Source organism: Amblyomma americanum, chromosome 8 (genome assembly GCF_052857255.1).
Source record: "Amblyomma americanum isolate KBUSLIRL-KWMA chromosome 8, ASM5285725v1, whole genome shotgun sequence".
NCBI lineage: Eukaryota > Metazoa > Arthropoda > Arachnida > Ixodida > Ixodidae > Amblyomma > Amblyomma americanum.
Window position 1 is genome coordinate 8,245,459 of NC_135504.1, and position 23,105 is coordinate 8,268,563.

At 44.4% G+C, this 23,105-nt stretch overlaps 1 protein-coding gene across 1 annotated transcript; it reads left to right on the forward strand.

Moving 5' to 3' along the window:
- The first annotated feature begins 1,554 nt into the window (after positions 1-1,554).
- LOC144100026 (uncharacterized) lies at positions 1,555-21,036 on the forward strand. Its single transcript, XM_077633074.1, has 11 exons — positions 1,555-1,697; positions 2,152-2,167; positions 5,285-5,376; positions 6,266-6,538; positions 8,660-8,888; positions 12,405-12,558; positions 13,691-13,803; positions 16,571-16,709; positions 18,292-18,465; positions 20,208-20,330; positions 20,770-21,036. Exons 1-11 carry the CDS (start codon positions 1,598-1,600, stop codon positions 20,983-20,985), a joined length of 1,629 nt encoding a protein of 542 aa, XP_077489200.1. The 5' UTR covers positions 1,555-1,597; the 3' UTR covers positions 20,986-21,036.
- Positions 21,037-23,105: the final 2,069 nt, after the last annotated feature.

A 23,105-nucleotide genomic window follows, 5' to 3' on the forward strand; every position in this document is an offset into this window, starting at 1 on the left:
GGTCTGAAAAAAATAGTTTAATACTGCAGAGGAAAGAAAATGATATGGAATGATTTCCCAAACGTTATTTTAAATGGCCAACTGCACAAATTGAATTTAACGACCGGTAATTTCACTTTGCACGCCATGTCTCAGATCCATGGCTTATTTTTAACTGTTACGTCCTTGGTGTAAGCACACCACGTTTGTACACGTTCGTGAGCTCTGACTCCAAACTGCGTATGCGCTGTCAAAGGCTGACACATTGAACCCCCACTGCCAAACAAAGCTCTATACGCAGCATATTTCAATTTTCATTCAGTGTCAGTCGTCTTTAGTGGCCAGACTATATTTTTTGTCTAACCGAATCTTTCGCAGCGTCGCTGTATCGAAATGAAGTCCTACATATGAGGCGCTCTTACTGAATTTCGGGATAAGCATGCACATACCAAACAATTCTGGACAGAAGCATTTTTGAGCGGGAAACCGTTGATGAACGCAATTTTTTCATGTAATGTACATTTCACTGTAACAATCATTTTACCCGGAGATTGCCCAACGGCGGTCTTGCATTTTTTTGCTATTAAGGTTTTTGCTATCGTCAAAAGCGTTCTCTATCGGTTTTCTGGGGCAGTGTTTTAGTCCGATGCTATCGATGGAAACCCTTTAAGAGGAAGATTTTGCTACCCCCAAGAAGAATAGACACTTACCTCCAATATTTCCATAACAATATCTTACAATTTTTCGATTTTTATATTCTTTGTCAAAGAATGTTGAACATGTTCTTATGATATGAAAATATGCCGAACTTCTCACGTTTTCTGCATATGTATCGCATGGTTTTCGTATGCTTCACAGTAACATCATGTGGATGAAGTCGTAATTGGTTCGTATGTATTCTGATCTCCCCGCATGCGCTCTGCGAACTGTCCGCATAGAACCTGCGTTTCGTGTTAGTCACGTATACAACAGGTGAATCGCATGTGAAAATCACGAGAGCCACGCAGAAAACACCGGTGATAATGAAAATCGTCATACCAACTGTTAAAAGTCATGAGGGCACTTAAGTCTGCTTACGTGCAGGAATCCGAAAGCATAGAAGTTTCTAGAACGCGTCTCTTCCCCACTGCGTCGTTAACCATTGCTTTTTGTTTTTATTTTTTTTGCACTTTTTATTTTAATTATTATTTTATTTTACTTAATTTTTTAATTTTTATTTGGTTATTTTTATTTTTGCTTCTTTTAACATATTTATTTTCCATTTTTATTCTTTACTTAATTACGAATTAATGAATGATTACTAATTAATGACAAATTACTAATCGCCATTTCTTAGCAATTTCTAAGACTATATGGATTATAGCAATTTTGCCATTGACGACGTCATAGTGTGACAGATTTTGCGGACGGAGGGACGGACGAAGTACGATGAGCCATTAAAAGCTTTCGCCTTAATACTGCGACGAGGATCATCATGCAGAGCTGCTAAACATGATCATTTTGGTGTTTGTGCTGAGTGCATCGCTTGCAGCCGCTCCAAAGTTGGTTGCACCACTTTGTGCTTCACAGCACTTGGCGATCTAACAACCATCCTGTGGAAGCAAGGAGGGAAGGAAAGATGGCGGTCACCACTACGAACATCAGTGGCGGCACCAAAATGACCACGACCGACACAAAAACCAGCGTGGCTGACACCAAAACAGCCGATGACAAGAACGGTAAGCTGAAGAGTTCGGCAAAGAGATGACCTCCTCAGTCAGCGAAGTGTGACGGTCTGGCTGTGTTTTCATTACGGCGTTCCTCACACTATGCACTGGGCCTTTGGCACTCAAAAATCTCTTAATTTATTAATTGTAGTTTAATATGAAGAGCTATTAGCATAAAGATCCTAACTCTACGGCGGCCCACTCTATGCGCTAACACTGCGCTGCATATACCAGCCAGAAGCATGAAGAAGGAGTCATTACTGCACTGCGTTAACTGCCTGGAGATTGCTAGTACCCTAAGCCGCAGTGTTTAAAACTATTTTAGTATTTTCAGGTGTTTTAAGTGTTCTAAAACTTTTCTTTTATGTTTAAACAAAGGCGTGTGCAGGCTGTTCATTTGGTCTCCATTTCTCTGCCATTGCTGTCGATCACGGCCTCATAGCAGCGTCGTCTTTCGTTTTTTTAGTTGACCTGAAGACGGAGTAAGTAGCCGTAATATTTTTTGTTTGTGTTATCAAAAACGCGGTCATATTTTTCCAGGGCATGGGAAAGTACAAATTAATGTGGATAATAGCAGGGTTGAAGTACTCCGGAAAAGCGGTGTTTTCGAATTAATCCAAACTACCCCGCCTCGCCCCTAACCATCTTTCAGATTCCTTCCTGAGAGCCCTCCGTCAAGCAGATTTTGGGTTAACCTTCTCCACGTAGCACGTGCGGGTCCCTTGTGCATATGATGTGAATAGCCCATGTAGACCAACGAAGATTCCGCTAAAGGGGCTCATGTCGCCTCCTATATGGGCTGCCCACAGATCAACCTGATCAGTTTTATTTGGGTCCTATGTTGGCAGCCATGTGGGGCTCCGGGGGCAAGCCCACAGGGGGCCTGTGTGGGTACTTCAAGGGAAGCTCCAGCCCCAGTTGAAACTGAAATTGCTTATTTGCAATCTTGTGAAACCTTGCCCAAATGGGACCCCCTAGGTCCTATTCAATCATGCACTAATTTCAGACATCTCATTCCGATGTGAGCAGCCCACCAGAAATTTCCTCGTAAGTGCAGGAAAAACATGGCCAAAATGGGCTGCCCATACTTTGCCCATACTCGGCCAAATGAAAGAAACCCACTTCGCGCCTACGATGTTGTGTGCAGTGTGGAGAGCCCACATATGTTTTCCCAACTATAATTGAGATCAGAGAGTTGCGATATAGTACTGTGCATCCCGGTAAGGTGCAAGTTATTCTTGAGTATGGTGTGGTCATTTCACTTTATGGGTGACAGCTAAAAACGTGCAATCTTTTAGAATCGAGTAAGGACGCTTAGAATTAGTAGGGAGTGGGGCAAAACCCGACACAGATTTGCAAATCATCGCATTCTTTCTTTATTTCTCAGGCATAAAAAAAACCAATATTTCAGGATTATTACTCACCGTCCTGGCATCGCTCTCACCAAAAGTGACAAGACCAGCTCAAGATAAACAAATTAAATATATATATAAATATAAAAATTAACTGCCTCATTTTTGATTGTTCACTGCGCAGGGCAAAATGAGACTGGGCACGGGGCAAAATGATACGCCCTTCCAAAACATGTATATACTCATCGTTGCAAAGAATGCACACACAGTTGGGTCCATGGACATCTACACAATATTTTAGATCCCTATGGAATCACGGGCATTGTATCCAGACCGTACCGTGCACTGTTTTGTTCTATGACCCAGTATCCCAGGCTGTTCTACTGCCGGGCTTTGCGTGTAGCGCGGCTACGCGATATTTTTAAACTGGCTGCCTTCGTCGCAAATTTTTTCTCTTTTGATATCATGCTTGCTGCTTTTTCTCTCAGCCCTGTTGAATAGACAGGGCAGGTCTCTATTATTAGAATGTGTTGTACAAGTTGCTGTTCTTTCCGGCGGGACAGAGTGCGACGCCGAGGTTGGAAAAACTTTTCATGCAGTTCCTTTCATATTCCCTTCTTCCTTTCATTGTGCTGTGCTCAGAAGGGGCTAATCATGCGAACCTTCAACTAAACTGTGATGGATATGCGTAGCACATAAATTTGCAGTTAATATGGCAGCATATTTAAATTTTTGGGGGCGTTAAGCCACCAAATGTCGCGTTTTGCCCCCTCTCTTCTATCATATAAATCATCTGTCAGAGTAAGTTATGAGGACATATAATACGAATTAGTGAGTAGAAAGAGCGCATACACAAAGATTAAGGCTGGCCTGGTGTATTCAGCCATACTACGACCGACATAGGGCCGACGGTGGCATTACATCGACAGCCCCACTTATGCTCGCAGTGTTTTTTCTCGCAATATGCTTGCAAAGAGGCCGCATATATGTTGCATCTTCCCTCAAGCACTCAAGAAGGAAGCAATATAGACAGCATGTGGGCACAACATTTCTTCCAGCCTTGCCACGGCCGCTGTATATCCTACCACGGTTAGGTGATTAGATGAAGGCAGCCGTATTTCGGCGAGCCAAGGTATTTCCTGCACGAAGCCGAAATTAAGCTAGCACCTGACGTCAAGCACCAGAAAAAAGACTGATATAAGCTGAATGTTTGATAAAGAGCTGAGTTCGACTTTGTGTAGCTGCTCTGGGACCGATGTTGGATCAACTGGAGGAGCCGCAGTTTGGGTATCCTATTTATTCATCACACAGGCCTGCGTTGGTATCAGAACAGAGTTTCTCAATATTAGATGCAGGGAAAGCTGGCGGCGCTGCACTTCATACACTTTGGAGAGCAGGAGTAATGCCGGGGAGGTCTCATATTTGGCTTGAAGAAAGGTAGGCATGAAACGTGGATTAAGCCACAACAATATGACTCTTCTTATGGCAAAGCTCAAAGTGATCCTGTGAGAGCTTCCTTATCAGCCTAACACTCGTGTTAAATTCATTGGAGAAGAAAAAAGCGCGCTACTAAAATGAAGTCATCTGTGCGGAGAGGAGAAATTAAGAGCTGCAGAGCGGTTCAGTTGCCGATTAAGAGGCTGAATCTACGTTTTCGACCCAACACTAGCCAAGTCTAGTAGGAAACCTCGTCCACCCGGCATTCCCGCTGTGTATGAAGCGCTCTTTAAGAAACTGGTTTAGACTATGGCGCCAGCTTTGTCTCTAGATAATATTGAGAACCTCTGGTATTACAAGGGGGTCCCTAGCTCTACTTACAGATGTTGTACCAACATGGGGCTTATATTGGGTGTTTCTAGGATAAGCTTTGCGCACGTTCCCTAGCGCAGTTTTCCTTTTCAACTGAAATTGCTCGCTATTAAGTGACAGAATTGAACTCAGTTCAACACGCTCTATATAAATAGAGTATAGCACGAATGTCCCACCAGCAGCGTCAAGCGGGTAAAAGTGTATGCGCGGAAGATTTATTCCCGTAATGAAGGATATCCGTTTGAACGTTTCAAAATGAGCTTTCGATATAGGATAAAGCCTGGCATCCGCTCACGGCGCTCTCCACTTATTTGAGGACATTGTAAGAGAAAGGTGAGCTGGCGGTCGCAATTGCGAGCTTTCCTCAAAATTTTGCCATTAGCTTTACTCTGTTAAACACATTAAATGCGATAGATTTCTATATTATTTCGAATGCAGCCCAGAAGATGACAAGAAGCGCACGTTCATAATTGCCCTCGCTCTGGCCCTCATCACACTCGGTTTGGCAGTGTTGGTGATAATAAACATAAGTGAGTATTCTCCGGCATGATATTTCCCCCCGCTGTATATTCGCTTCGAACTATTCCTGCCTTATTTGTTTTTACTGCTCTGACAACCCAAGGGGACAAGCCGCAAGATAGATAGTTCCTGGCGCTTCATAAAAGCGCACACAGAGCAAAGCAGGGACTAGCAAGCGGCAAGAGCCAAAGTACGGCGATAACGTACTAGCAATACTTGCTACTGACTCTAATATAAATACACACTTATTTGTTTTTATTTATTTTGGTACCCTCTGGGCCCGGGTCGGGTGTTAGAGGTGAGTAGAATACATAACCTAACATGAATACGAGAAAAGCACAGGCATATATATATATATATATATAGCGGTGTCAGTCGAGAAATGTTAAACAGTGCAAAAATGATTAAATAGGAACACCTAAATATAACGACAATAATTCAAGAATACAGTACAAGTAATTGCAAAAATGATTAATAAGGAGCACCAAAATATAACGGTAAAAATCCAAGAATACCATAGATGTAAGAATACGACGGCAAAGAATCAAAGTAGAGAATAAAAAATAGCGCGTATACTATTAGGACTCCAAAATGAGCTGTTACATCATTTTTGAACAAGGTAACATCTGTAATAGGCACAAGAGCGTCGGGAAGGTGGTTCCACTCTTTTGTTTAGCATAATGATTTTTGAACGAGTACTGATAACAGTAGTTAATATAACAACCCGTTTCACTTCGGTTAGAACTGCGATGGACAAGCACCATGTTTAGCGACGTCATCGCAGATTTATGGAATGAAAGCAACGTGTCACTGAGCTTTTTATCCATGCTCATACCGGGTCGCCTGCTAAGGGCAGAGGTCTTCTGCTGAACGGTTCCTCTTTGACGATGTTTTGCCCAGAGAACACCGTGCCCGTGGAGGCGGGCACCACCGCACAAGTGGTGGTGATACAGGAGACCCTAACGCCGAGTGCGCCGGACGCCACTGTCCCAGAAGGTGTTACTACTGACGTGCATGACGACACTACCCCAGACACCACCACCACCACCACCACCACCACTTCAACTACCACTTCCACTACCACTACCACTTCCACCACCACTACTACTACAACGACCACGACCACAACCACGACCACAACGACCACCACGACGACGACCACCACCACCACACGTAAGTCCCTTCCAGGTATTCCTTCGGGTAATCACGTGGTTTATAAAGATTGGTTCGTTTTTTCGGTTTAACGTCCCAAAGCGACTCGGGCTATGACGTACGCCGTAGTAAAGGGCTCCGGAAATTTCGAGCAGTTGGGGTTCTTTAACGTGCACTGTCATCGCACAGTACACGGGCCTCTAGAATTTGGCCTGCATCGAAATTCGACCGCAGCGGCCGGGATCGAACCCGCATCTTTCGGGTCAGCAGCCGAGCGCCATAATCAACGAGCAACCGCCGCGGCTCCTGGTTTATAAAGAGGAATAAACTTTTCGTGATATTTTTATGTCACACCTATCTAAGCGTCGGCTGCTAAAGGGTTCTTGGGGTCATGAATAGGTAGGATGCCATTATTATGTAAAAAATGTGTCTACATGTCGATCCGCTGACAGTGTCTGGCATGGCGCATCTCTGATAAGTGCTGCTTAGAATGGTAAGGGGACCAACATAAATGGCTGACTGTGAAGGAATAGGACAGGCTACAATTGTAGGTTCGCGGAGGCTGTCATTGTCATGCTTAAAGGAGGGAAAGAACTCGCGCTATGAGTGGTCTGCTAAGCGAGCCGCGTGCTATTGGCGTCGCAACTTCGTTTCGTTGCGACACTTCACTAAAGAGTTGGCTCTGGAACTTGTCCGCATCTGCTGTAATAATAATAATAATAATAATAATAATAATAATAATAATAATAATAATAATAATAATAATAATAATAATAATAATAATAATAATAATAATAATAGGTTTTTTGGGGAAAGGAAATGGCGCAGTATCTGTCTCATATATCGTTGGACACCTGAACCGCGCCTTAACGGAAGGGATAAGAGAGGGAGTGAAAGAAGAAAGGAAGAAGTAGGGGCCGTAGTGGAGGGCTCCGGAATAATTTCGACCACCTGGGGATCTTTAACGTGCACTGACATCGCACAGCACACGGGCGCCTTAGCGTTTTTCCTCCATAAAAACGCAGTCGCCGCGGTCGGGTTCGAACCCGGGAACTCCGGATCAGTAGTGGAGCGCCCTAACCACTGAGCCACCGCGGCGGGGCATCTGCTGTACTGCAAGTTAGGTTTTGGCGAAGGTAACGCGATGGTTCCTAGGGTGTCGCTATCTGATGAGAGCAAGCAAAGTAAAGAGCCTATAAATGTTATGCCGTATAAACGAGAAGCAGTGCAGTGGTTTTGGAAGCAATTTTTTTTGTGTCTGCCGGAACATATTTGCTCGCTATTATTGCTAATGAGGTCCTTGGGAGCTCACCTTCATAGCGCCAAATCGTCATGGGAGAACCAGCTTCTCTCGCCGTAGCATGCGAAAGAGGCTTGCATGACAAGTGACTGGCGCTAAACCTGCAGCAGAACGCCTTTCCCGTGGCCTCGCTGCGGATACGAGCAAGGAGAGGAGGAGAGTGCGATATGAGGTGGAGAGGATAAGTAGAGTGACAGAGACAGGAAGCACTACGCGACACAGTTAAAGCCAGGATCAAGTGGCTCTGGACGCATCGCGTTTTCAGGAGAGGAGCAAGAGAGAAAAGGACAGGAAAATAGAAGTGTGCCACATTTCATTACTAGCGCCACAAATTTAATATCACGTCAAAGAAATTGCACTGCATCCATGCACATGAAAATTCCGCCATTAGATAGTGATCGGAATGAACTTCACAGAGCTGGCCCTTAAACGCATTTTGTCTCTATCAACCAGGCCTCCAAACACAAACTAGCCTGTTTGCTGTTGCGGTAACATTCCCTCTCGGCTAAGCTGATGGTAATGATTATAGATTTTTGTGGCGCAAGGGCATCTGTGGCCAAAAAGCGCCATGACACAAAGTATATTCTTCTGCTCAAGGAAGCTGGGGGGGGGGGGGGGGGGGTGGGGAGGGTCCAAGACACATTCCCAAGCATTTCACTCCAAATAAGCCGAACACCAGACCAGAGGAAAGCTTGTACCCATTGTATCACCGGTGGGTACCCGGCGGCACTGGGGATCGAACCCCGCACCTCCCGCACGCGAGGCGGATGCTCAGACCACTTCGCCACCATTCCGGTGTCTCTCGGCGAAGCTGATGCAGTTTTGTGATCTCTTTTTCCCAGACAAACCGCTGGAACACGAGACCCTTCTCTGCACCTTCGGCAAGGCCACGAACGAGAGCACAGTCTTCCCCGCCGACAACCTGTGCGACTTCATCTTCTTCGACTCGGCCTACGCTGACGGCAGGAACACGTTCATCGACCCTAAGGCATTCGAACCGAACCTGAAGGCCTTCATTGCCGCCGTGGCGAGCTATGTCCGGACAGAGTTCGGCGTGGGATTCGCCACGACGTGAGCTGCACAGAACGTCTTACGCTAGAGCTTTTGTTCATTAAGGCAAAAGCCTTTAATGGCTCATCGTTGTCCGTCCGTCCGTACGTTCGCGAAAGCTGTCACACTGTGACGTCATCAGTGACACAATTGCTATAACCCATATACTCTTAGCGATTACTAAAGGGTGATTAGTTGTTAGTTATTAAATAGTAATTAGCAAAATAAATTAAAATCGAAACAAGGAATATAAAAATAAAAAGTGAAAATAAAAATAATCAGTGAATAAAGATTTGAAAAATAAATAAATAAATAAAATTGAACAAAACGCGAAAAATAAAAACAACAGAAAAAATGCAATGCCTAGAGGCTCCGCGGAAAAAAATTCAGCGTTCTATACTCTGTTTCATACATCAGGTGCGACACTGTCAAAGCTAGCGCACTTGTTTGCGCTGCCTTCATCCGCGACCAAAAAGTAGGGCGTTCCTTGTTGTGAGCCAAACATTGGGCATGCTTTGTCTGCACGCTTACTACATGACACATTTCTCATGAACTTGATCAAATAGACTCTTATTGCTGACGTCACGCTGCACCTTTCTCCTGCTTTAGACCACTCTGGCACAGAACAAGCGCGGAGTAACACGCTTCACTTTATTTTCCCGTCCGGACTACTACCGTGCCTTGCAGTCAAGGGTCTGACGGAATCCCGTCTGGTCGGGCTGGAACAGAATATTAGCAAGTCGCACCGACCAAAAGTTTTGATGGAATGACGTTTCGGCTCCCACACTAAACCTTGTTCACAAGGATCCCGTGAACAAGGCTCCTGTGTGGGAGCCGAAACGTCATTTCATCATAATTTTTGGTCGGTGCCACTTACTAATATCATACTACCGTACCTTTCACAGCGTTGCACCTGATGTATGAAACAGAGTATAGAAAGTTCCATGCTTTCGCATTCCTGCACGTAAGCAGACTTTAGCGCTCTCAGAGTTTGTTTTTTTTAAATCTTAAATACTAGAATGTCTAGAACTACGTGGCTGAGCAGAGAATGTTGTCATATGTGCACAAGTCAATAAATGAAGCACTCAAGAGCTACTGCACTTATGCACCCTCTTTAGGTTGTGCAAAAGTGAACCAGCCGAGTAGTCTGGTACATACCCAGCAATTCTGGACGAATGAATTTTTGAGCGGGAAACCGTTTATGAACGCAATTTTTCATATAATGTAATATTTCCCTATAACAATCAATATATCCGCAGATCACCCGACGGCAGTCTTTTTTTTTCTATTCGTGTTTTTGCTATCGTAAAAATCGTTCCTCATTGGTTTCCCATGGCAGCTCTTGACTGTTCAATGCGATCGATGAAAACTCTTCAAAAAAATTTTTCCTACATATCGGAATAATGGACCTCTACCTTCAATATTTTCATACCAGTGTCTTACAATTTCCTAATTTTCAAATTTTTTGTTCGAGAACCCTGGACATGACATGAAGAGAACTATCACTGTCTCGATGTTTCTGGGGAAAGTCCAATAAGGTCGAAAAGTCCTCTACAATTTTAATATTGGAGACGTTAACACCTTTACTCTTAAGGTAGTTCATTACATTAGGCACACTTTCATTCACGTATTGAACGAATCATCGTTCGCCAAATACTAAAATTCCCAATGCGCCGAAAATGTCACTTTGTGGTGCTGTACGGTTAACAGGTCTTAGGATATAGTGTTTAGTCTTTTCCCCTTCTCAAATGCTCACTTTTGCATCATTATGCGTTAACTTGAGTAGCGATTTTTCTGAGTATAACAAAAGAGAAGTTTGAAGATATATATGAGGGAAATAAAGTGAATATCTCGTGAAATATATTTTGCAAAGCAGCATACAGACTAGAAATGTTTAGAGACCGATAAGAAAATAGAGCACAATATTAAAGTGCTTATGCAGAAATAGAACGAAGAGCCCAAAAAAGAGAGAAAGAAGAAGAAACAACTGAGAGTAGGGAACAGTTAGCCAACATAAAAAATGCTAAAGAAGCAAATGTAACCGGTTACACCCGTTGGAATACAACAAATACGTCACAATACTTCACGCGTCCAGCGATTCAAGAATTTTAGGTGTGCCGATTTCTTTCACTTCTCATGAAACCAATTTTTGCAACGGGAAATGCGTGGCCTCTAAAATTTTCTCACCGGATGTATAATGAAATTTGTGAATTATGGCAGTTTTGCACGTAAGCGCTGTGCGGTCGGTTCTGTGTTGCTGGCTGTCGTAGGGGATTCAGGGCGATGTAGTTATCGTTCATTTTCGACGGCAAACTGATCCAGAGGAATGATAATCCACTTAAGGTAGAGACAGGGAAGCGTTTCTCTAGCTATTACCTCACATACGTCTGTCTTTCCACTTGCGCAGTTTTTTGTCGAAAAAGAAGAAGAGTTAACATAACTTAAAAAGGGAGGACGCCGACCAAAAGTAAAAACAAAAAACAAAATTATATTTGGGCTCCCATAGAGGAGCCTTGTTCATAATCACTGTTAACAAGGCCCCTGTACGGGAGTGGAAACCTCGTTTTCTTTTTTGTTTTTACTTTTGGTCGGCATTCCGTATTTTTGTCCCCGACTTCACGAAGAAGAGCTCGCTGAATGTGTATCTTTTTTTTTTTCGTAGCCGTGTGGCTGGGCTCATGTGGGCGCTAATGTGTATTTTCTTGTAACATGAAAGGAATGCTCATTTCGCATTTCTTAGCGCCTCGGCTTTAGCTTGGGCAAAGACGTCATGACACATACACTGTATGAAAAAAAGAAACTATATGTCTCGTGGCCATGCACGCATTCTGTACTGTCAGCTTGCGTATGACGTGCACTATATTTCGAGCAAATTTTTGCCAACACTAACTGGAGAGCGTTCTCATAATGGAGGTTTCCTATTTTTCTTTGCGGGGTTGCTAAATGGAAATCACTTTTTTTCAACGTTCACGGTTACGCCAAAAATAGCTTCTTTGCGCCAGCTTTACCCGCCGCGGTGGCCCAGTGGTTAGGGCGCTCGACTACTGATCCGGAGTTCCCGGGTTCGAACCCGACCGCGGCGGCTGCGTTTTTATGGAGGAAAAACGCTAAGGCACCCGTGTGCTGTGCGATGTCAGTGCACGTTAAAGATCCCCAGATGGTCGAAATTATTCCGGAGCCCTCCACTACGGCACCTCTTCTTCCTTTCTTCTTTCACTTCCTCCTTTATCCCTTCCCTTACGGCGCGGTTCAGGTGTCCAACGATATATGAGACAGATACTGCGCCATTTTCTTTCCCCAAAAACCAATTATTATTATTGCGCCAGCTATAAATTTTTATGGCCACTCAAGTATTACTTTCCTATTTATTTTTGTTTGCATTATATAGCGTGTTTGGGGAAATGCGTACGCAGCAAATGTACTGCACCGCATTTTGGTTGCTTTTTATATGATTTCAATATGGTGTACAACTGAATGGCATGAAACCTAAAGTACATAAAGCGGATATTTGTTTTTTCTCTCTATTTAATGGAAAAGCCACCGTGATGCCGTGAAAGAGGACCTGCAAGGGACAAACCAGGTTTTGCGGGATGTGTTCTGGAGCAGAGGAATCTATCACATGGGAGTCATCGACGTTCCGGTGTTCCAATTTGTAGTGGAAGAAATGCCATCTCTTTTCGATTGCCTGAAGGTGAGTCATGGTTCTTGTTAGGGTAAATATTTATTTTTTAATTTTGCTACTATTTCTAAATAGGAACGCCTCTGTAGTAGTGACCTAGTACCTGAACAGTAACACCAAGGAGTGTGTGAAGGTTAACGTACGGAAACAACTCGGAGGTTATGAGTGACGCCGTTTTGATGGGAATTTATTTCGATTACCTAGGTTTTTTTTTGTGACGTGCGGAAATTGCATAGAATACGAATTTTTTCGCATTTTGGCATTTTTAAAATGTGGCGATCGTAACCGGGATTCAATCACGAGACCTTGGCTGAGCCACCGAATCTCATAGCCACTGATCACAGCAAGTTTGTAGTGAATATTTATTTGCTTGTTTACCAACACCACAATGTGTAGTTTTACACTAGGAGGGGAGAGTGTAGAGTTAAATAAAATCCAAAAATTAAAAAAAAATACTTTTTGCATACAACATGGGAAAATTTTGTTGTAAGTAATGCTAACAAAACTGACCACAGCATCAGTAGGTTCTCGAACGGTGCGTAGGTAAAATAATTAGAACAATTTTCTTATACGTTTTCCTGCAATTGCGTACTTTATGACCATCATGATTGCCTTGTGATCATTAGTGCGGCGGAGAACCATACTTATTCTTCGAACGCAAATTATATTACGGAAGCAGCAGGGAGAAATATCAACCATAACATTCTTCTTCTCACTTCAAGAGGCTCCCATCCTAATGCCCGTTATACGCTGAAGAGAAGTTTTGGATTACTCCTAATTTACCTTATCAGCTCGTGTCCACGGGTCCCACGCCGTAAAAACGTATTCTAGCACAGAGTAATGTATGTCGTGAAAACTAAATCCTCAGTCTCGCGAAACAGTTGTGGTGTTCAAACGCAAAAAGCAGTGTAGTTCCTCAGCTTCACCAGACACGTATTCATTATGCGGACACCTGCACATTTCCGAAGGTAAAACCAGGCGCAGATTCTGGCGTTGATATTCAGTAACGATTAGCAATGAGTATATGTTTACATCGTAGACATGCTCAGGTGCTTCCATTGTTTGTGTTCAAACGCTTACGCAGTTTGTTTAAAGCTTAGTCTCTTAAGCCATTGCTTGGCATTGAACAATTTTTTCTTCCCAGGTATTAGGGGCCCAAGCGGAAAGGGCGAAAAAGATGGGGAAGACAGCCTACATCGTTCTCGGCACTGCACTGTACAACAAGGCTTGGATAAGGAACTTGCGGGAAGCAATGCGGTAACTTTTCTTTCCACAACAAAACGCAAAAGAGGGATTTTCTCTAGATAACTGCTGTTGAAATCGAAAATGAAAAAAAAAATGGTTTTGAAGAAAGGGAATGACGCAATATCTGTCTCACACATCTCTGTGTACACCCGAACCGCGCCATAATAATAATAATAATAATAATTGGTTTTTTGGGGGAAAGGAAATGGCGCAGTATCTGTCTCATATATCTTTGGACACCTGAACCGCGCCGTAAGGGAAGGGATAAAGGAGGGAGTGAAAGAAGAAAGGAAGAAAGAGGTGCCGTAGTGGAGGGCTCAGGAATAATTTCGACCGCCTGGGGATCTTTAACGTGCACTGACATCGGGGCGGTGCCCACATGGTGTGGGCCTGCCCCTCCAATGCCGCTACCCTCTTCACCCCACCCGAGCCGGGAGGGCTGGGAGGCGACCCAGCTCGGCTGCCTTAAGGTACCTTCAGGCCCAACGGGCCTTAGTCGGGCGAGCCCGGGCGGCGGCCGACGCCACTGTGGTCCCGAACTAGGGACCTCTACCTAGTACATGTAAGGGCTGGCCCCCTCTGGGTCAGCTGATGCACAACCTCCTTAGGTGTATCTCTCCTTAAATGTTTTCCACCACCCCCACGTGCACACGGGCGCCTTTTGTGTTTCGCCTCCATCGAAAAAATTGTTTTTTTAGGAAAGGAAGTGGCGGAGTATCTGTCACATTTCCGTGGCCACCTGAACGGCGCCTTAATGAAAGGGATAAAGGAGGGAAAGAATGAAGAAAGAAAGGAAGAGGTGCCGCAATGGAGGGCTCCTGAATAATTTCGACCAACTGGGGTGAGCAAGCTCCGATTTATTTCCCGTTTCCCATGGTCTTTAACTACGACAAGAGCAAAATCAACCGGATTTCACTGCAGTGGTTAGGGCACTCGGCTACTGATCCGGAGTACCCGGGTTCGAACCCGGTGGCCGCGTTTCGATGGAGGCGAAACGTAAAGGCGCCCGTGTGCTGTGCGATGTCAGTGCACGTTAGAGATCCCCAGGTGGTCGAAATTATTCCGGAGTCCTCCACTACGGCACCTCTTTCTTCCTTTCTTCTCTAATTCCTCCTTTATTCCTTCCCTTACGGCGCGGTTCAGGTGTCCGCCTACGTGTGAGATAGAAACTTCGCCACTTCTTTTACGCAAAGAACCAGTTCGTCATATTCTTCCCAAGAAGGAGGCGAGTACACGTTCTCCGATCCGTCTGGTTGGTGGTGGCGGCCATACCGCACTATGACGTCATTCGGTCATGTTTCGGGGCAACGTGTTGGGCGATGCTCTCTTCTGGCTTTCCATATGAAAGTTCCTCAAATCCCACAAGTGCAATGCGCTCGTGACGTGACGACACCACGTGACGCACAAACAGCACGGAACAGTGTTGACATGTATGGTTAGTATGACGTCATAGCTTTGGATGTTTGCGTAGTTTGATTAGACATCAGCGAAGGATGAATTCGCATTGGCCAGTGTGACCGTGATGAACCAAAAAATTAACTGGCTGGCGAATGATTAGAGCAGTGATGACGGGACGAAGAGCTTTATTACGCATAGTTTTTTTTTTGTTTCAGGGTTACAATGGGTGGTTTATAGTCTGAATAATTTGTTTGTATGAAAGAAAGTCTTGGGGCATTGTCGCTTGTTAACTAAGCAGGCTGCTTCAACGAATGGGCTGGACACTAGATAACTTGGAAGTGGAGGTGGCTTTATATACCGTTGGTTACAAAAGTATAGAGTAGCAGTTGTCGCAGACAATGACGAGCGACCATGCCGACCACCTAACAAATGTAGCACGGAACTCCGTGTATGAAACTGTCGAGTAAGGCGCAGCTTTCAACTGCTCTCAAAGCTGAATGAATTAATAAAATCTTTATTACAAGAGAGAGATGGTTCTCAGCCGTTGTTGGGGAATTAAGAGGGATGAGGTTGTAGGTGCAGAAATGACTTCTAGTCGGCCACTTTCATAGCCTCCAGAGCTGCGCGTCATCAGTGAGTCGACCTCTCATACTACTCGAAGCCAGCCTCTCTCACCACCATATACCGCGATTGCATGCTGTGATGCGCGGTGCTTGACCGTGTCTGGTGTGCTAGGGTCGCCAGGTTGTCATGTGGTATGTGCTGAATTTTCTGTCACCCTCGCGATCAAGATGGGCGAGTCTATGTAAAACGTTGTAGATCTGCAAAAGACCAATTGTGAGGTATGTTTGGGGTGTACGCTGCGTTTTAATAACTTTCTTGTGTGGCTGAGTGAGCTCTCTCTTCGTGTCGAGCCCCGGAGCTGGCGCTCCTTCCAATAACCGAATTCCGAAATCTGTTTTCATTGTGGTGCTGGTTTGGTTTATGGAGGGTTAACGTCCAAGAGCGACTCAGGCTATGAGGAACGCCTATTGTGGTTGCTCTTCACCTCTGAAAAGACCCGAGGGCGTTCCACGGCACTAAAACTTAAACAACACTATGAACGATCGTTTATCATATGTTCGCCCTTGAACTTCTTCACGTCACTGTATTAATAATATTGTAACTTGCGAAAACAACCACCGATATGTTTCAAGCTTTCTGAACGTGGCGTACTGTTTAGCGAACTAAACTCTTTTTTCATGATCAACGGTGTTTTTTTTATGTCACAAGCCGTGAAGTAATTAGTGTCCTTTTCTTTCATTTTGAAAGCTTCCAAAATAATTGCTCTTCTTCAGTTGAACTGTAATGTTATTGAATGAAATGCTCTCTCTGTGTTCAGGGACCGGTACAACCCGGATATGTTCATCGCCCGTGGTCATTACGCATTTGGCGACCACGAGCGTGAAAACTGCGCCATCATGCCTCCGACTTCCCTTGTTGCCTCGTGGGTCGGCAGAGCCGCGTACTTGTACACTCTGGTGAGTGAGCGTAGCACAGGTTCCACATCGCGATACGCCAAGCCATTTTCCTCCATGTGTCGCGTTACCCTTGTGTGCCTTTTTCGCCTTTAAATTTTGCGCCTGAATGTGGCGCCACCATGCATGAGTCGCAAGGAAATAAACTGTGTGACGGCATTACAGAAGACTCCGTGAACACATTGTGCTAAAGAGGCTACTGTTGTCCTGCTAGAAAGAAAACGCATGGCGCAAATTGTTGTGAAACAGGCCGAAGGGAGCACAATAACGAATGGGCAGTTGTTGCCAATACGCTCTAAGAATGGCGCAGAAGAACAATAAAGAACCAGATAAAAGCAGACAACGCAGAAGTGGAGATGGATGCGTAGTATATTAAGGCGAAAGCCTTAAATTTCTTGGCCCATGAGTGTGCGCAAGACCTGTCCGCAGGAAACGTGTACAAGAACTGTCCGCTCCACGTGTCAGTCAAACCAAATGTCACCCGAAGTCATCAGTAGTCATCAATAATTGGCATAATCATTTCATCATTAAGTCAGGTATGCACTATAATATAACTATAATTAGTGATGTTTAAATGATCATAATTAATGATGACGATAACTGCATAGTGTACTATGTCGTAACTTGAAACCGGATATAGTGAACACGTCAAATACAACGAAGGTGTAGTATGTCGCAACTTGAAGTCGAAACTGATTCGAGAAGCGTAAGGCGATCGTGTTGAGCTAGAGAGCTGAACAAGACGACACAAAGGCTTTCGCCTTGATTCACGTAAGTTGACTGAAGTGGTCCCCTGAATTTTCTTCTAGGTTGTCCGCTGAGAGTCCAAGGCAGGTGTCTGCCCAGCACAAGTCTCAATAAGGATGTTGCAGAAAGACAGTTGCACTTTTTTTTAAAATGCAGTCGTACTAGGCACACACGACACCAATGAAGCGACGCGACAACAGCCCTGTCGATCCGCGAGAATGCAGGCAGTCTTGTCTTTCACCACTTTATATGGCACGAGACCTACGATGACGACAGCACGGCTGGCGACTAAACGCTCTCGGTCTCTAACAGGTGTTCAGACAAACAAAGGGAAAAACCCGGTCGGATGACTGTCCCACGACAAGTATTCGAGAGATCGGCTGCAGACGGAAAACCTTGGGCTGATGTTAAAGCTTGACGTAGGAGTTTGTTTTTATTAGTGGCGGTGAAAATGAACGAAACAAGCGCCTACGTTCACGTTTTGCCATTAACAATACTCCGCGACTACTTTTATTTGCCGTGGAGTGATACTATATTAATATTGTAATAGGGCGGAAACCTGAAGAAAAAACCAGCTGGGTTGGCATTGAAGGAACAATTTAATGGCACTCTGCCCCGTCACACTGTCCATTTCTTCATGCTATTTCATAACAAATAAATATATAAACGACTATTCCTTTTTCTCACAATATGTTGTACGTCATGCGATACACAGAGATAAAGCCGCTATACACTGCACGCTGTATGTGCACTACCTTCTGTGGTGTCCGCACCGAACTACTCACCAGCACAGCTCCCGCCCAGCTTGAACTGTGAGGTTCGTTTTTATCCGTTGTAGGCTACGACGATGGACGACGTGGAGTCTATGCGCGAGGCAGGCGCAAATACCAAGTGGCTGTTGTCCGTCACCATGAAGGGCCGCTGGGCGAAAAAGCACCACTGGTATGGTGACGACCTCGATGCAGCATGCAAGCAAGACCTCACGGCCAAGATGTTTGGGTCCTACGTGGAGGTGCGATCAATTAAAGCATACCAGCCTGCGGAGGATGTGGTTGCATCTGAAAAGACAAACCGGCGCAAGGTGCACAGTCAGTTTAGTGAGATTTAAGTTGATTGCTGTACATACGTATCATTTAATCAATTAATCAATCAATCAATCAATCAACCAACCAGCCAATCAATCAATCAATCAATCAATCAATCAATCAATCAATCAATCAATCAATCAATCTCCTTAAAGGAAGTGGAAATTTTCACATATGATCCAGATGGGTGCGTCTTCGAGTTGCGGTGGATTCCAAACAGCACAACGGTTAAACCGAAATGCACCTACGGGTGTGAACCGAAGGCAGCGGTGTTTGCTATGGCCTTCCAGATATTTTTTTTTCAGTATCTAAAGTAATATATGAGGTTGCATGTGCAGGCTGGTAGTGATGGATGGCGCGGTCTTCTTGCAGACGCACGACGTTTCTTGATTGCCCTGTTTACGTATGTCCTGTTTACGTGCCCTGTTTACTTATGTTCCAACTTGTGCATATTTCAGCTCTGATGTGTCTGTGTACGAAGAAGACGCACTGAAGCATAAATTCCCTGAGATATCTAAAGACAGAACGATTCTCCAACTTATTTCCAAGCCAAACACATCTATCTGATTTCTAACGAACCCCTCCAAAGGCTTATACTTGAGCGACAATTTTCGTGTTGCTCCGCTGGATACTAAGTTACCTAAATGGAAAACTCTCATGGGCCCAATCCTAGAAAACAGCCGCGCCGTTCGGAATCCCTGCAGGCTTGTCGATGCGAATGAACAAGAATCACTTAAGAAAAAAAAGGCGCACTTTTTATGTTTCGCCATAAAGAAAGGGTGGTCGCTTCTTCTTATCTGCAAGATCTGGGAGTCACTCCATTGCCCCCCACCCCCCCTCCCCACCATCGTCGCACTTAATTTCTAAAATTCTTGCACACATTTTTAACTTTTCGCGATTTTAGTCACTTGGCAGCCGTTTAAAAATTTTTTATACCATCGTCATTAGAAAGTTAGAGCCAACTTAACATTTCACCTTTTAGAGCTCGTACTGACTCCGTACAATATTTTGATTCGCAACTCTCTTCCTCGCCCTGGTCATGCTCTGCTTTTGAACGGACTTTTAGATTCAGCGGCTAGTAGCTTACATGTTTTTACTGTTACTTCCTCCTCTTATCAGAATATCTGATTTGCTCGTTATTGTTACAATTTATTTATGCGTTCAGTATCTTCTCCTTCTATAGCGTCATGCGAGGCTGCAGTATGTTAAAATAAATAAACAAACAAGTAAACAGGTGAATAATTATCTTATAAGAGGCGGCTGGTCGTTTGCGGATTCACCGGTGCTGGGGTAGACTAGTGCAGAGTGAGGGTGTAGAACGGGTTGTGTACAGATGCATCCTTTTATTCTATTGACATTCTATTTCTAGACTCGTCATTCCAGCCCCGTTGAATCCCCAAAGCACTAGCGGCCTCTTCTAAAACATTTAAGTATCCACCACAGCATGCGTAGAGCTACTTGTATGCGCTGCAGGCATTTAGCTGAGGTACAGAAGCACAGGGAGGATTGGATCCCCTCAATCTTGAAATCGGCGGCTTCAGCTCTGCATTAGCTAGCGCAGTTATAATAGCGCACATGGTAATTCGCTGTGTGTAACATCCTCCACCTTTTAAACGCATGTATGTTTGTCATATAATACCCTATTTTTTTAAATACTTTTCCTTTATAGGTCTGCAACCACAAGGAATACTCGAAGTTGATGAAGTATGACGTCAGGTATGACGTCGTGTACACAAAGAAAGGAGACTCGCATATTTTTACTTATGACAACGAGAAGGCCTTCTTTCAAAAGGTGAGGCCCTTACACCGAAGGAATGAAAGTGTAAGGGAGGAGGATAAGAAAATTACGGGGCAGAAACCGCACACGTAGCACCAACTACAATGACAGTGAAGACTAATGAGAAAAGTGCTCTGTTCGCCGGGCCTATCTTGCACTAAAACGACACCCAATAAGCAAGCGGAGTGTGGACAAGGTCATGTTATGGTTACATCATTGCAAAAGATACCCTGTCGCGTGTTGTCAGTCTTTAGCCTTTTTGCCGCCTTTTCCATCAGAGCATTTAATTTTTCTTTTGCTGTACCAGATATCCCGCATCGGTACATTCTACAGGCGGGAAATATTAGGACTTGTTAGCGCAAGCCCAGATGTAATTTTTGTTCATGCCTTGTTGTATCTTGTGTAGAACTTTTGTGTGAGTATTTCATGAATTATTTTCCTTGTGATCATGCAGTTATGCAAGCTAAAGGCCAACCACACCAAGCTCAAGTACGGGATAGCCGTGTACGATTTGGAGTACGAGGACTACAATGGCCTGTGCGCGCTGCAGAAGCACTTCGAAGGCCCCTACAGCCGACTGCAGGCCCTGCGCAAGATAGTCGACTTCAGCAAGTCGTTCATCAAACCCCAAGATCGCGAGCGTTGCTTCAAACTTGATCCCAAGCAGTGACTTTGCTTTCAACGAACCTTTTTCTTGTGCGGTTCCAAACGGATGCAAGCGCCTCTTTGAGCGCGATTAACTTATTCAAAAACGGTTTGTTTTTGCTTCTGCGTGTTTCTAGTGTTATTTCTAGTTTTGTAATAGACGTCTTTGCCTAGTAGTGGCTAAGCGCTAGGCATCATAGAAAAATGTTCTTTATACAGATTTATTGTTAAAATCTCGTCGTCGTGCTGCTGATGGGAGCCCTCGTGTTTTAATTAATAACTTAAGTAATTTGGTGTTGAACTTACTGCTTCGCCAAGTGTTCTCACCGCAGTTTGTTGTTTAAAACGCTTTGTCAGTGCTGGCGGTGTTGGTGGTGGTAATCATGACAGTATCTTTGCTTAATCTTCGGCTGAACTTTTTGTATCATAGAAGCCATATCTGACTCTTGTATTCTCAGAGCTAGTCTTGAGTACTGCAATTCCTTAAGTGTTTCTGAACGCCACGAATTTTGCCAGTGAGAAAAATAACTACATTTAGAGGTTGTCGATAGTTGCAATCAAGAATTAGGTGCTTGAAATTGCTGCCTGTAGTTGCTGGTTTACTGATATAGGCTTCTGCAATTAGGGGCGCAGAACTTAAAAAAAGAAATTTTTTTGTTCTACTTTGGCAGGAGTTCACTGTCATTCGTTTATTGCTGAAATAGTCTTGCCATTGCCTTGTCCTCCCTCCTTCCTCTCTTGTCGCAGCGCCATGTTTGTATTCAAACACTGTACCAACTAGCTCAAGTCACCATTTTTCTGTAATTCTCCTCTTTCTTGATTGTACTGAGTTGTGATAAGGACGAGACGAGACAGTGAGTGGACGTGAGGAAACTACTGCAATTAAAATACCCTAAATAATACGCGCAAATAAAGTACGCCTACAGAAATTCACTGTCGTTTCATGTGGATGGAGTAACTGCTATTTGACAAAGCTATTTTTTACGGCTTAGCCTCCACAAGACAAGCACCACATCAATCCTGGATACAGAGCGTAGGGTTTCCCCCACATGCTGGAGGACGTGCGAGTGTGAGGGAACGCGCTGTCGCTCGCGGTCTAAAAACTAATAGGATCCACACATAAGTACGTGTGCTTATAGGCATAGAAGGAGGAGCAGAACTTTTATGCAAAGAAAATAATAAAGCCTAACGCCATGAATGAAGTGGTCAGTACGCGACCACGGAAGTTTTGCTGCCACCATCGTTCCTTTGATCAGCTGTAGCTGCAGGGCGTGGTCAGAGATGGACACCTCTCCCTTCCACTGCTCTTTCGTAGGAAAGATGAATGCTGTGATAGTGTTATTGCGTTGACACGACCAAACCATGTGGTAAAGTGTAGAGGGTTCTTTACGGTGGGGGCAATCTGTAATGTATTGTGTTGGGAAGATAGCGTGGAGATTTGTGGGATGAGGGGAGGTGTTATTCCGTAGTTGTCGGAATACTGTTCCCTGTTCCTTCGTAAGTGATATGTGACCCGACGGATAGATTTACAGGGAGTGTGTAGTGTTATGTAATGTTTCTGAAAGTGAGAAAAGGTGAGAAAAGAAAGGCGAGAAAGTGAGAAAAGGCAACGTCTGTGGTGTCTACAAAGACGAGTGCGACAGCTGCCTCTTCGACTTATGTCTTTGAGCGTGTGGCTAGTGAGTGCCTGGGTGGAGTTGGTTACAGCTGCCGTCACCGCATTCGCTCTGGCGTAGTCGAGCGCCTCCGTGTTGACCTCTCTTAATCTGGTCGTATATGTCGTCTCTAGCCTTCGGCCTGTAGCAGTGCTTTGTCCGTTATGATGCTCCGGGTGCCTGTTACGAGAGAGGGGAGCTATTTGTATGCTGCATTTGATTTCTTTTTGGGATGGCGACCATAGGATTGTTTCTTTAGGAGACAATTTTTACAGTAGTAAAGCCGAATATCGTGTCACTGGTAGTTCTGAAAATGACATTGAATGTAAAGGTAATATAGTGTGTGCGTACATTATGCTAACTACCTCAAAATAAATGCAAACAAAACAAGGATGATATTTTACTTAGCTTAGAGAAAACACATTTCCAAACTACTAACTATACGGCCAGGCGTAGGCCTCTTGGAAGTGTACTCTTTTCAATGCACTTA